The sequence below is a fragment of the Neomonachus schauinslandi genome, chromosome 1 (genome assembly GCF_002201575.2).
Source record: "Neomonachus schauinslandi chromosome 1, ASM220157v2, whole genome shotgun sequence".
Classification (NCBI taxonomy): Eukaryota; Metazoa; Chordata; class Mammalia; order Carnivora; family Phocidae; genus Neomonachus; species Neomonachus schauinslandi.
Genome location: NC_058403.1, coordinates 12,051,329 through 12,066,622, shown reverse-complemented (window position 1 = coordinate 12,066,622; position 15,294 = coordinate 12,051,329). Strand labels below are relative to the sequence as shown.

At 36.5% G+C, this 15,294-nt stretch overlaps 1 protein-coding gene across 1 annotated transcript in view; it reads right to left on the bottom strand.

Annotated features, from left to right (window-relative positions):
* SYNJ1 (synaptojanin 1) overlaps positions 1-15,294 on the bottom strand; it is an 85,220-nt gene that overhangs the window by 46,839 nt on the left and 23,087 nt on the right. Inside the window, exons 4-9 of the mRNA XM_021678001.1 lie at positions 14,186-14,453; positions 11,631-11,856; positions 10,498-10,581; positions 5,302-5,363; positions 2,753-2,849; positions 563-732 (exon numbers count right to left, since the gene is read on the bottom strand). Of these exons, the coding sequence (XP_021533676.1) occupies positions 563-732; positions 2,753-2,849; positions 5,302-5,363; positions 10,498-10,581; positions 11,631-11,856; positions 14,186-14,453 (907 nt within the window). The remainder of the gene's footprint in view (positions 1-562; positions 733-2,752; positions 2,850-5,301; positions 5,364-10,497; positions 10,582-11,630; positions 11,857-14,185; positions 14,454-15,294) is intronic.

Here is a 15,294-nt window from a genome sequence, read left to right as displayed (position 1 = left end):
ACTTACCTTCCTCCTCTACTTCATAATCAAAAACTGAAGATTTAAATTACACTAAAGCAGACAATAGGCAATGTCTTTTACTTATATGTGCATTTAATAGGCCTTACTGACGTCAAGATATATTAAAATATTAGTTTTAAGAGAGAAGTGAAATAGCCTCACAGATAAGAGCATGAGATCTGGAGCCAGATAAATCCTAGTTCTAACACTTTTTAGCTATGTGATTTGGGGCAAATTATAGCCTATGACTCAATCTCCTCAAATGTTAATGGGGATAATAATAGAACCTATCTCTTCAATTGTTGTTACGGGTACATGTAAAGACTACGTACACTGCCTGGCTTATATAATATGGGCCAATATAAGCTACTGTTACTATTACTTGTTCAATTCTAAAGAAAGAAAAACAAGCCTAAAATCAAGTATAATAAAGATATTTTATTTTATTTTATGATAAACTTTGGTGTAAAAAAAAAGGAAATTTAAGAGCTCAATGTTAAAAACAATTTTTACAATATAGCAAAGTTGCAACTCAAAGAAAAGAGAAACAGAGCAGTCAAACCTTTGAACTTCACTTCCATTGAAATAAAAAAATCCATAATCTACAAACTTTTGGACTTGAGGTTTAAGAACACTATGTAATTTTTCTGCCTTTCCTCCTTTAACCATTTGATGATAGTCAAAATTCACCATCTGGATATCAGCAGCATGTTCAGAAGCTTTCAAATGACTCTGAAAGTAAAAAGGCAAATACTCATCTTGTTAACTAAATACAACCTTATCAAGTAATGTTAAAATGGAACCTTACATTTTAAATTTAAACCTCAGCATGGTCCCTTGAAATCTCACTCATCTCACGCATGCATCAATGCTGGCCATAAATGGAAAATTACTTGCTGATGACCAATAACATCTTTTTTGTAAAACCTCACATATGGTCCCCGAGAGATTAGGTGACATAATTAACATCAGAGAACTTAAATAATATTCTCATCTGGTTTAGAAAATTAAAAATTATTTCTAAGGGGGGCGCCTGGGTGGCTCAGTCGTTAAGCGTCTGCCTTCGGCTCAGGTCATGATCCCAGGGTCCTGGGATCGAGCCCCGCATCGGGCTCTCTGCTCGGCGGGAAGCCTGCTTCTCCCTCTCCCACTCCCCCTGCTTGTGTTCCCTCTCTTGCTGTGTTTCTCTCTGTCAAATAAATAAAATCTCGGTGGCGCCTGGGTGGCTCAGTCGTTAAGCGTCTGCCTTCGGCTCAGGTCATGATCCCAGAGTCCTGGGATCGAGCCCCGCATCGGGCTCCCTGGTCTGCGGGAAGCCTGCTTCTCCCCCTCCCACTCCCCCTGCTTGTGTTCTCTTTCTCACTGTGTATCTCTCTCTGTCAAATAAATAAAATCTTTAAAAAAAATAAAAATAAAAAAAAATAAAAAATAAAATCTTTAAAAAAAAAAAATAAAAAAAAAATAAAATCTTTAAAAAAAAAAATTATTTCTAACTACCAGCACTTCATTTTTTTTTTTTTTTAAAGGTTTTATTTATTTATTTGACAGAGAGAGACACAGTGAGAGCAGGATCACAAGCAGGGGGAGACGGAGAGGGAGAAACAGGCCTCCCACCGAGCAGGGAGCCCGATGCGGGGCTCGATCCCAGGACCCTGGGATCATGACCTGAGCCGAAGGCAGACACTTAACGACTGAGCCACCCAGGCGCCCCCCAGCACTTCATTTTTTACACATTTAATACCTGTATCTGTTATAGAATGTCAAAATAAAGTAACTGATTTAAGACAAAACCTATCAAAGACTGAAAAATTCATTTTTTAATACTTTCAAATGCTTTAAAAGTCATTCTCTAAAGTACAATCTGGTTTGTTTTTTTTTTTTTAAAGATTTTATTTATTTATTTGACAGAGACAGAGATAGTGAGAGCAGGAACACAAGCAGGGTGAGTGCGAGAGGGAGAAGCAGGCTTCTTGCTGAGCGGGGAGCCCGATGTGGGGCTCAATCCCAGGACCCTGGGATCATGACCTGAGCCGAAGGCAGATGCGTAACGACTGAGCCACCCAGGCATCCCACAATCTGTTTATTAACAATATTTATTTCACAAGCTTAAAAACAAAATAGTCAAATAATTAAGTTACTTCCAGACCTCATGAGACTGAACTTCAGAAAATGTTCTCTAACCATTTTGTTTGATTTAAGCTTATAATCTTATGGAACACCATCATTTATATTAATTCATTATTGATTCAATAAGCGTTTATGAAGAATACTTTTTTTTAGAAGTTGGACTATCTCTGGGTTCTTTTTTACTTGAAATACTCAAATTTTCTCTCATCAATACAAAAAGGTATAGCCTTGCATGTATACAAATGCATTATTCACCGTTTCATAGGTATAAAACAATGACTGTGGTTTCTAGGAAATAGGCAAGGCGATGAACAGATGAAGGAGGAAACTGCCTGGTATCTTTTTACCAGCGACAGATGAACATTTTTCAGAGAGGAGGATATTCTTTTGCTTCTCCACAGCCTAAATATGTACATTTCAGAAAACAGCATCAATTGCTTTGAAAGCTTCCCATGATCCCAATTTCAGCAACATTACATAAAGCTGTTTCTTAGTAGCCCAAAGAGTTAATGGTTCCAACAAGTACCCAACCTTTTTCTAGAAAGTAATTTCATTATTGTATCATATTATTTTTTAATATAATTTTACATGTCCATGGGCCAGAAGAAAAAATGATCATGCCTACCTGGAAAGCCTTACTTAGCATATGTTCACCTTCCTTAGATCCAAGCAAATTCACTATTATTTGTTTACCATATAAATTCTTAAGTGTTCTAAAATGCCTATTAAAGAAAAAAAAGAAATAAGCATATGTCAAGTGATAAGCTAATTTTTTTTTCAGTAAATAGAAATCCATTAAATAGAACCTACAAGACTGTTTTCTAAACTCCTAGAATTGGCAAAACTGGATACAAATTCATTCCACCAATTTATTTCTCTCAAAACTCTGAATTTATGAAAATTCAGTTAATGCCCATTTCCTCTCTGACTCATCAATGCTGAGACTCCCATCTGTGCTGGAGCTGCTGGACCCACTCAGCCCCTCTCCACTCTGTGAGGCTGGCACCACATAAGCACCGAGAACACAAGCCATCCAGCTTGGGATGGCAGTCACGGCAGAGGGCTGCACCTCATATGTGAGGACATCACATACTCTATGGGTATTCAGGACCTCCTCAACAGCTTTAGTCTTATGAAAAACAGGCCCCATATAGTTTTGTTTTGTTTTTTTTCCTCTCCAGCTTCTAACCACTCCAGGGGCTATGGAGAAATGCTGTCCCAAGGAAATATAACATGAACCACAGACATAATTTTAAATTTTCTAGAAGGTACATTAAGAAAAGCAAAAATAAGCAATGAAATTAATTTATATATTTTATTTAACCCAATACAGCTAAAATATCATTTCAACATGTAATATAAAACAAATATTAATAAGATATTTTGCATTTTGTTTGCACTAAGTCTTTTTTTTTAATTTTTTAATTTAAATTCAGTTTAGTTAACATATAGTGTATTATTAGTTTCAGAGGCAGAAGTTAGTGATTCATCAGTTGCATATAACACCCAGTGCTCATTACATCAAGTGCTTTCCTTAATGCACATCAACCAGTTTACCCCATCCCCCCACCCACTTCCCCTCCAGTAACCCTCAGTTTGTTTCCTGGAGTTAAGAGTCTCTTATGGTTTGCCTCCCTCTCTGTTTTCATCTTATTTTATTTTTCCTTCCCTTCCCCTATGTTCATCGGTTTTATTTCTTAAATTCCACATATGACTAAAATCATATGGTATTTGTCTTTCTCTGACTTATTTCACTCAGTATTATACCCTCTAGTTCCATCCATGACGTTGCAAATGGCAAGATTTCATTCTTTTTGATGGCTGAGTAATATTCCATTGTGTATGTATGTATATGTTTACACACACACACACACACACACACACACACACCATATCTTCTTTATCCATTCATCGGTTGATGGACATCTGGGCTCTTTCCATAGTTTGGGTATTGTGGACATTGCTGCTATAAACATTGGGATGCATGTGCCTCTTCAAATCACTCTGGTTGTATCCTCTGGATAAACACCTAGTAGCCAATTGCTGGGTCATAGGGTAGTTCTATTTTTAACTTTTTGAGGAACCTCTATACTGTTTTCCAGAGTGGCTGCACCAGTTTGCATTCCCACCAACAGTAAGAGGGTTCCCCTTTCTCTGCATCCTCTCCAGCTTCTGTTGTTTCCTGGATTGTTAACTTTAGCCGTTATGACTGGTGTGAGGTGGTATCTCATTATGGTTTTGATTTGTATTTCCCTGATGCCAAGTGATGTTGAGCATTTTTTCATGTGTCTGTTGGCCATCTGTATGTCTTCTTTGGAGAAATGTCTGTTCATGTCTTCTGCCCATTTCTTTCTTTTTTTTAAAAAGATTTTATTTATTTATTTCACAGAGAGAGAGAGAGAGAGCACAAGTAGGCAGAGTGGCAGGCAGAGGGAGAGGGAGAAGCAGGCTCTCCGCTGAGCAGCCAGACGTGGGGCTCGATCCCAGGACCCCAGGATCATGACCTGAGCCGAAGGCAGCCGCTTAACCGACTGAACCACCCAGGCGCCCCTTCTGCCCATTTCTTAACTGGATTTTTTTTTTTTTTTTGGATCGTTGAGTTTGATAAGTTCTTTACACATTTTAGATACTAGCCCTTTATCTGAGAAATCATTTACAAATATCTTCTCCCATTCCATAGGTTGCCTTTTAGTTTTGTTGACTGTTTCCTTTGCTATGCAAAAGCTTTTTATCCTGATGAAGTCCCAAAGAGTTCATTTCTGCTTTTGTTTCCCTTGTTTTTGGAGGCGTGTCCAGCAAGAAGCTGCTGTGGCCAAGTCAAGGTTGCTGTGCACTAAGTCTTTGAAATCTAGTATTTTACACTTACAGTACATCTCAATTTGGACTAGTCATATTTCAAGTACTCAGTAGCTACATGTGGCCAGTGGTTACCCTATTAGACAACATATTCAAAGACATGGTTTTGAGGCCAAGAGATCAAGACCCACAACCTAGTGCTATCAATCCCAGAAGTCATAATACTGGGTATCACTTTCTTCTGGTTAAATTAGGAGTCAGAAGAAATTTTACTTAGAGCCAAAACAAGCTGAAATGAATCAGTAAAATATAATACGTAGTTTTGTTGCTTAACAATATCAAAACTTACAGCATTATGTAAAAAATAATCAGTCTTACCTGTCAAAAGCAGGGGCATTGGCTTCAAATCCCCTTGACATACGAACACGATGAGATCCCACCTACAAGAGAGACACATTTAATCATACAAAAAGCCAACATGTAGACAAAAGAAATATCATTGTTGTGGCGCCTGGGTGGCTCAGTTGGTTAAGCGACTGCCTTCGGCTCAGGTCATGATCCTGGAGTCCCTGGATCGAGTCCCGCATCGGGCTCCCTGCTCGGCAGGGAGCCTGCTTCTCCCTCTGACCCTCCCCCCTCTCATGTGCTCTCTGTCTCAAATAAATAAATAAAATCTTTAAAAAAAAAAAAAAAAGAAATATCATTGTTTACAATATGTAGTAATTCATTTGTTGAACACACAATAGTACAATGAATAATTGATTTTCATTCATATTGTTTTAAAAAAAACAAGTTTCCTTTCCCTTTATTTTTAAAAACATGACCTCATTAAAAAAAAAAACAAACTAAAAGTTATGAAACACTTGCAAACTAACAATAATTTTTCCTTATGAAAAATATTTTTAAGAGGTCTTTTGTATACATTACCTTGTTTTAAGCTCAAACTACATACTCTGTGTAAGTTAACATATCACTACCATTTGTGTAATAAAAAAACTGAAATGCACACAAGTGAAATAACTTGTCCTCTTAGGTCAACAGAACTAATTCCAAAACAAGTGATTCACACAAGAATTTAGGTATCCTGAACTAAATTCCTACTCTTCCAAGCTGTCTACAAGTGCAATGTCTACATATTTTTTCTTTGTTATGCTAAATGCTCTATTCACTTCTCCTTCACCTAAAGATCCAACAAATTAAAAACACTGTTCCTGGACAAACAGGCTTTCCAAGTCAGTCTCACAGTCACACACTATCATATAATATGATTTAAGAGAATTAAACAAGATGGAAAATATCCGCGTTTCTGTTTTGTTATAGTTTTTCTTTTTTCACACAGGAGAGTAGCAGAAAGATGACACAAAATTAAGAAAGAAATGAGATGCTAAGAAGAAATATAAAAGTGACACCAGATTATCTCTCTGAATTTCACTTTTAAACATTTCCCTCTGAGGCCCTGGTATCAACGTTCCCCAGAATTCATTCTCCCCAGTTTGAACAAAGTGACTTTAAAGGGGCATGGGAAGAGGGCTACCAAATCAGTCATGCAGTTTGACGAATAAAATAAAAAAAATTAGCTCTAACATGGTCATCCAATTTGAAAACTGAATTAACGGTATTATCCATTCATCAAGCATCCTTCTCTCTGGATAAGCGAGACAATCTAGTAACTCTCCTAATAATCAGTATTTTCTCTTTAATGTTTTTTCTTTTCAACAAGAAATTGATTTGCTGAATGCCACACCTATATTCAATTTTATTTTATGGTGCTTAATAATCTTTATAGAATTTTAAAATTTGATAGATGTATACCCCAGGGCATTAAGCATTTTAGACTGAAGAAAACTCAGCAGAAGTCAATACCTTTTCTTTGGAGTAGTCTCAGGTAATTGCCTATAACTCTATGAAAGTCCAAGACTTAGCATTTTTCTACTGATTAATATTTATATTGAACAGTACTGCCAACCGTCAAGAAGGTAAAAAAAAATACAAGTTCTGTTTTTCAAGCAGTGGCTGTGGTTGTCCCCCAGCATGCTGGTCTTTGACACACAACTAGCTATACATCATAACTCTTCTAGTAACATATTGGTTAAACTAGACTGGTTTTATTACTCAATTAGGTTTTAGTACAACTGCCTAAAAAAAATTCTATAATAAAGGAGCTCTTATATTAATTGTGATAAAAGTAGTACTCCAGAAAGTTTTAAAGCTTTAAATAACCATAAATTTATCCAATTTTTTAAAAAGTTGTACCAAAGATATCTCTTAAAAACCACTTAATTGGGTGGTATGGAACATCATTTTCCATCAGTACTATTGCTTCATGTTTACATATTTCTAAAACTTCAACCAAAAATTGAGTATGCAACACTATACTAGACATAGATCTGATAATGCTTACCATCTGTTAAGGCTAATATAAGCTATAACATAATGTCAGAGTAATAGCATAAATTGTAAATGTTAAAATGAATGAGTTGCCACCACTTAAAGTATCATTCTTTACCTGGGTAGCACCTTATGACAACTCCTAGTAATTCCTCAAACTAATTCATATTGACATTTACCTCTTCCGTAAAAGGCCTGACCCCCCAAACAGATTGTAAGCTCTCTCTGAGGCATCAGTATTATCTTTGAATTTCTCATGGTATACAATACTATATACCCAGTATAGAATAATATACATTGGAAGAACTTAAGTATTTAATGAAGAGATCAGTGTGGAGGAGGGACTGAATCCATTCAAGGAGATCTGAGTGGGCTATATTGAAGGATGGCAAACTTTAATTTGGGGAGCAGAGGATACTTGTTAGAAGACAGCAAGGCATGAAGTTGGATAGGCAGAGGAAAGTAGATAGCAAAGAAAAGGGCACCTTATAGATCTGATGAGCACAGTATTTCAAAAGTGAGAAGAACTGCCAGAAAGCTGGGAGGAGACCAGTTAGAAAACTGTGAGAGTCTTCCGGGCAAGAATAAATGAGGAAGACTCTAACTGGGATGATAGGAGTGGGAAACTGAAAGCAAGGGACAGTCCCAGTGCCTAGGAGAATGCTGGGCTAAGTGTCACAGGGCTACCTTTGCTGGTTCAGGATTGGCTCTTGGAGCAGACAGGGATGGAGATGCTTCAAGGTCAATGGAATAGCATCAGGTACACAGAAGTTCTCAAATGTGAATGGTAGGGAATTGGGTTAAAAATACAGATTTCTGGTCTCATTCCAAGAGATTCTCTTTCAGCTGATGTGAAGTTGAGGCCATGAATCTGTATTTTAAAATCACCTCAGAGGATTCCTTCAAAACCTTACAATTAAAAAAACCTCAGAGGAATTAACTGTGGAGGATAAGAGGCAAGTGAAGGGACAACTCCTAAGGATTCTCTGTCCATGCCTTCTGAAGTAGGACATCTTGCTAGGTAACACTAACATCAAGGAACCCTAAAATTAATTCTAGTCCTGAGAATACAAAGGATACCTAACAATTATTTTCAACCACTCTCTGTCAAAAGCCCTTGTTTGTCTCCTAAGGGAAAATAAATTTAGGGACTTGGTATTTTGTATTTTTAAAAATGAGTATTTTTCAGTTTTTAAAAATTGATAAAATATTTTCATTCCTCTATTACCTATTCTTAGAATGATGGCGAAAATGTTTTTCTGTAAAAGATACTTATGAAACTAATCCATTCCTATTCAAAAAAAGGCTGACTTTAAAAACTACTAAGCTAAATAACTGAGAACCACTTAGTCCTTAACCAATGACAACAATAGGCCAGCTCCATGAAAATTTAGCAGAATTGTTGGACTGTCTCAACGTCTTAAAAATTACTATCTTTATCAAGAAATGCGTGATTTTAAAATCCGTAGCTTTCAGCCCTTAAACAATACGGCAAGACAGACTATGTGGGCCAGCCACAGAACACAGCTGGAGGGAGGTGGGTAGCCTCACCCAAGGAGGATCACTTAATGTAACTACTCAAGATCCTATCATATTGAATAGTCAAACACTATAATTCTGAGCTTCTAATAAAGTATCACAGAGAGTAGCTAACAGAGGGTCCATAAATAGGTTATTACCATTTCTTATACTCCCCTGTCTCTAAAGCAAAAGCATTTACCTTGCATCAAAACAAGGCTTTCGAAATGTTCTTAAAACAAATATTCCAAACACCTTTCTCCGATCACAAAGGCTTAGGAGAAGTGGACTAGGGTTGGGATTATTTCCCAAAAGAGACTTGGGGAGAGCTATATCTGCTTTAAGTTTCCGTTCCGTGCCAAAGAGAAAGCCTGCATAAGTCAAAATTATTGACAAGAACCCAGGAATTGTAACTGCTTTTAACCCTTGTTAATTCTTGGCCTGTCTTACATAAACTGCAGTATTGCAAAGGTTCAGGTGGTCTGCAATCTTTCTCCACAACAGCCATACTAAAATGTAAGAGATCCAGCTGTGAACTAAAAGGAGGCAAGATTTTTTTCTGTCCATTTTCTCAGTATTATAGGCTAAGGCAATACATACTAGACAATACATACTAGAAGTCTAAGATGAAAATAACATATACTTTAGGGACTAAAGATTTTTGAATAAAAAAATGCAAAATCACACTATTATGAACAATCTAATATTATGAACTTACATGAAAAAAACTTATATCTTAAAGATTAGATGTTTATATCAACAAAGTAAAAAAAAAAAAAAATCAGAAAGCAAACCAGAGAACATATTAAAGATGACAGGTCACTAAAAATTATAAAGTAAAATTTCAGTAGCAGATGTATTATCGATAACAACAAAAGCTAACCCTTACACAGTGTTGCCCGTGGGTACAAGGCATTGGTCTTAGTACTTTTCATTTTATCTTTACAATGCTATGAACAGGAACTACTAATATTATTATTCCCATTTTATAGATAAGCAAATTGAGACACAGAGGGGTTAAACCACTGGCCCAAGATCACAGAGCTAGTAGTGGCAGAGTAAGGATCCAAACTGAAAAGTCTGGTTCCTGAAGCCTTTTTTTTTTTTTAAAACTACTACATTCTTCTACCTAAAGAGGCTAAATTGTTATATATTAAGATACTGAGATAGTAAATATGAAACAATTAATATCAAGTGCTATGGAAACATTAAAATTTTAATATTAAATACTGCAGTTGAATTTCTATGGACATGTGAAAGAACATTAAATGAAAAATATCTAAGGCAATTCCACGAACTCTTTTTTTTTTTTTTTTTAAAGATTTTATTTATTTATTTGACAGAGAGATAGACAGAAGAGCACAAGCAGAGGGAGTGGCAGAGGGAGAGGGAGAAGCAGGCTCTGCACTGAGCAGGGAACCTGATGCGGGACTCGATCCCAGGACCCTGAGATCATGACCTGAGCCGAAGGCAGACTCTTAACCATCTGAGCCACCCAGGTGCCCAATTCCACGAACTCTTGTATTTAGATCCTCATTTGTGAATCTAGCTAATATTACTAAACTGAATAACAGAACTATCCAATGAACTAATAAACTATCCTGAAAGTTTAAAAAATATGGAAAATATTCAAGAGAAAACACAAGACAAAAAATGTTACACAGATACCTGCAATCCTGGTTGCTCCCAGAACAATGGAACAGATCCCCGGATTTGTATGAAAGAAGAAACAGAGTCATCTAAGTACACAACCTACAGAGAAAAATCATATATAAAATATTTCCATAAAGTTATTACCTCTAAATGACAAAGATAAGTTTACTAACATCTGTTGCCTGCTAGTTTTACCTTATGACCAGTCTCTCCCATATAATTGTCCTAACAAAATATCCGGAAGAGGCGACTAAGTAAGTTTGACTTTCTTTTAATTAGTGAGTTTTTCTGTATATTAACCAAAAAAATAGTAAAAACATAAGCATATGAGTCACAACTTTTAAAAAAGAATGCCTTCTAAATCTCAATATTTTACACAAATACCTTTATATTTTTTTCTTTAGCTTTTTTATATTTTTCAAAAACTAATTTGAAGAACTGAGTTGGGCTGGGGGCATGGCCTGAATTTCATTTATATAGTTTCAGAGCCAAAAAATGTCATAATTTTTTTAAAAATTCAAGTATAATTAACACACAGTGGTATATTAGTTCCAGGTGTACAATATAATGATTCAACAATTCTCTACATTTTTCAGTGCTCATCAAGATAAGTGTACTCTTATTCCCCTTTATCTATTTTATCCATTCCCCCATCCACTTCCCCTCTGGCAACCACCTGTTTGTTCTCTGTATTTAGGAGTCTTTTTTTGGTCTCTTTTTTTCTTTGTTCGTTTTGTTTCTTAAATTCCACATATGAGTGAAATCATATGGTATTTGTCTTTCTCTGACTGCAAAGGCCATAACTTAATTTTAGATGAGTTTGATTTAATTTCACAAAAACCCCACTTTTATTAAGTTGTCTAGCTCTATAACTGAGGATTTTTAAATTCAATACCAAAATGTACAGCACTGACAACGTCATGCTAATTGGTAAAAAATCTTGTTACTCATTTAAGAGCCATACCTAAGTTTGTTTATAAATAAGTCTGTTTCAGGGAAGCCTTCCTTAAGGCAAGTAGCCAGGAACAACCACAAAATGACATTACAGATGTGAAAAGGAGTTCTGAATCAAATCGAAATCTGTGGTTCTGTTATTTTCTGGGCCTCTCATCTAATACACGAATTAAGCAATATAAAACACTATATACCTGTTCTGTTTCTACAAAATTAGCGACGTGACCATCATCATTTGTTCCCCGGACATTAAACCTGGTCCCAGCTCGTTCACAGCTGAGTCTGGAAATGAGGCAAGCCTTTGCCTGCTTATGAGCAGCATAAATTGTTCTGATTTCTACTCCCCCACACATGAGGCGTAATAACCAGTCATCACAATTCACACCATAGTGCTTGAGATGCAAGTGCAAAGACTGATTCCTAACAGAAAAAAAATAACTCATTAGCTTACTGAGTACCAGACAACACAGCATCAGTTTTCAAACAGTGCTCCTGAAACATTAATTTAATGCTATTCAGTTAAAAGGCCCTACAAATAAATCAATTCATTTACATTTACTATGCTAGGAATCAGAAGAGAAGGCTATAAAATGTGATCTTTTGGCATATGACCTATGGTCTCTAGAAAAGAAGCATATCTTTTATGTTTTTAGTATCTATGCCCCATTCTGTTGTCTTTTAATACAATGTATACATAACCTAACTTTTCCAAAAAAAGGATTTCATACACATATCCGCACCCCATCTTATAAAGCTCTTACTCTTAATGCTCCACTTTAATGAGGCTCTGTTTTAATTAATTTTAATTTAAATAGCCAATTGAACTAGTAGCTACCATATTAATACATGTCTAGAGTTTTCCATTACTCCGAATAGAGCAGCATTCTAGGTAACAAGGGGGTCTGGTTTCCAAACTTTTTTGGAGTAAAAAGTTTTACTCAAATAAACACCCAGAAGCCCAGTGATTAGGAAATGCATCAAAGCAGAGTCGCTATGGCTAAAGCAGGGATAGGGGCGAGAGTCCTGCTGGGTTGGCCACCTTCTCATCCTGCTGACTGCCTCTTCTGGGCTCTCGACTGGAACCCTAGTCCTCCAAAGAAAGCATGTGGAAATCTCCCAACCAACTTATCACCAAGGAAAATATATTGTGCAGAAAAACTTTCTGGCTTGTCTTTTCAGATAACAAAGTGTTACCAAAAAAAAAAAACACAAAAAAACAAAGTGTTATAAAAGTGAATTTTCTATAATATTGAAGCTTGGTTCTTTGAGTTTTAAAACTCTTCTGTTTTAAGCAGAAATTTTTTCTTAAGTACTCTCCACTATCTTGCTGTCTTAGTCATTAATGCACAGCACTACTGCTAGACCAGCAGTTGCCCAACCCTTCCCCACAAGGTATAGGCTGCAGTAGAGATAACAACAGATGGTGGTCATGTGCAGTTCTGGTAAACCATCCATGCAAGAAAGCATAATGTAAATGAGCGGTGAGATTATTTCTGGACTAACACTGAATCCAACAGCCACTATGTATTTTCAAAATACGACTTGAGCCTCCATACTCTACTATTACCTACGTTGATCTGAGGTGAAGTTCAAACTGACCCAGTATGTCCAGACATCACAGCGAGTCCCAGGTCATGGCAGAGGTATAAACAACCTACCTGTCCCCATGTAAAAAAAAGTGGGATGCTATGCATTTGTTCAGGTAGAGTTTCTCCCTCTGCCATCAGTTTTCATTTTTCTTTGCTGTCAATGTGTTGCTGTTTTAATTCTATTTAAATTTATAAACAACTCTCAACTGGCAGCAGCTTCAAATCTCGAGTGGAATAAAATGACTTGGGTTTTTGTGATAGGTGTTTGTGACTCTGGCAACAAAACTTACTTGGCTGTATCCTGGAAAATATTTCTACTAAGCTACAAGAGAATGCATAATAAATTCATAAAGCTTTCATTTTTCTATGCAAAGTGAAGCTCAAGAATGCCAATCCTTAGCAAAATTGTAGAAAGTGTAAAATTACCAAAACTTATTTTTGGTGTTTTAGTCCCCTTTTTGTTCAACCTGTCTCCTACTAGATGAACTCCCTCAATCTGTTATCTAAACTTGTTGCCACCCCCACCCTTAACTGAAATAAATAAATAAATAATTCCTACTGGTTAAACTTAGCAAATGTGCTTAATTGCTGATCATTGAGCCAATGCATCCGCACCTGCTTAAACTTCTAATTACTGCAGGAAAATGCTGATCTCTTAATCTAAGGAATTTGGGCTAAGAATGTCCAGGGTGGGGGAGAAAAAAAGTAAGGACAGCTGCCCAGCTCAGTTGTACCACCTTAACTTTTCAGGGATTTCGATGTCTCTTCTGTCAGAAAAAGTGTGGGGCTGACATGAGCAGCCGGGACTCTGTGCCCTCTCATCTGTCCTATGATGGACAAGTCTCTGTCTACAATTTGATTATAACTAATTCAGTCTTAATTTTAAAATAAGTATCTTAAATATATTTCAGAAATGAAAGGTCAGTCTAGATCAAGGAGAGTAAATGGATTTCACATCACATGAGAACTTCAATAAGCTGACATTGGATATCTGCTATGCTCTGCTGAGGATTCTGGAGCAGGAAAGAGTGGTGTGCTCAATCAGCAATGCCCATCCCTGCCACCTCTGGAAATAACTGATGAACACGCTATACCCCAAATCAAACTATTGCACGGCAAGCACATGATAACAAAGGGAAAAAACGTTAACACAAACTCACCAGAAAAATCTATTATCAGTTGTGTGTTCTTGCATGCTGCGATGTGCATTAAGACTCAGATCTAAACTGATTCCAGATGCAGACCATGCAAAATAAAAGTTTCCTGAATTCAAAACTTTTCGCACTTCTGAAATGCGATCCTCATCTGAAGAATCAATTCGTAGTGATATAAATTCAGTGGAAGTAACTCGGAAAACTTCAGATTCTTGAATCTTTCCAACAGACATACATCCGGTGACTAAGACCAGGTAATGTAACATGGTATCACCTGCAAAAACCAAAGAATTAATTGGATGAAAAGTCCCAATATTTTTCAAATTATTCAAAGTTTCTTCCAACTTTCTTGTCATTGCTCCAACTTTTTAAATCTGACAACATGGTTATTTTAAACTGCCACGGACATGTTTATATTTACAACTGGATTTTGGCAAAAGTTGAAAAAAAACCCTTGCTTAAACACATTTAGTATAATGAAGCATTTAAACGTTAACAGAATATCTCACATTGATGAAACTGTTCCTCTACTAAATCTGAGGATATACAAAATTTATCAAAAAAAAAAATATATGTGTTATCTTCCCCAACTGTCTTTTATAATTCTCAGGAAATCCAGATAAGACAATAAATGTGAGAGTTCTTTGTAAATAGCACAGTTGAAAAAAGACTGGGAAAAAATATAAATGTGAGCTGCTGCGCTGACACATGAACAGAAAGTCCCTGCTAACAATTTATAAAGCAACTTGGTTTACAAAAACTCCCAGAGATTGTTCACGAATTTTGACAAAAATCCTATGAAATTAGCATGAAGGCGAAAATTCAGTGGTGGTGTACTTTGACAATGGGCTCTGAGCAGGCAGATGTGGCCCGAATCGTGGCTCCACCAGTCATTATCTAGACCAACTTCAGTGTGGTAACATAACCAACCTGAGATACGCACCTTCATAAGCCAGGATTTAAATAAATCTCACTGGACTGTGAAGGTTACCTGAGACAGTATTAGTTAAGCACCTAGGCACAGTGCTTTTTACATGTGCTAGATTCATAACAAATGACAAATCTCCACTTTACACACTCGCCCTCCTCAAAGTACGGCGCATGAGCTGTCACAG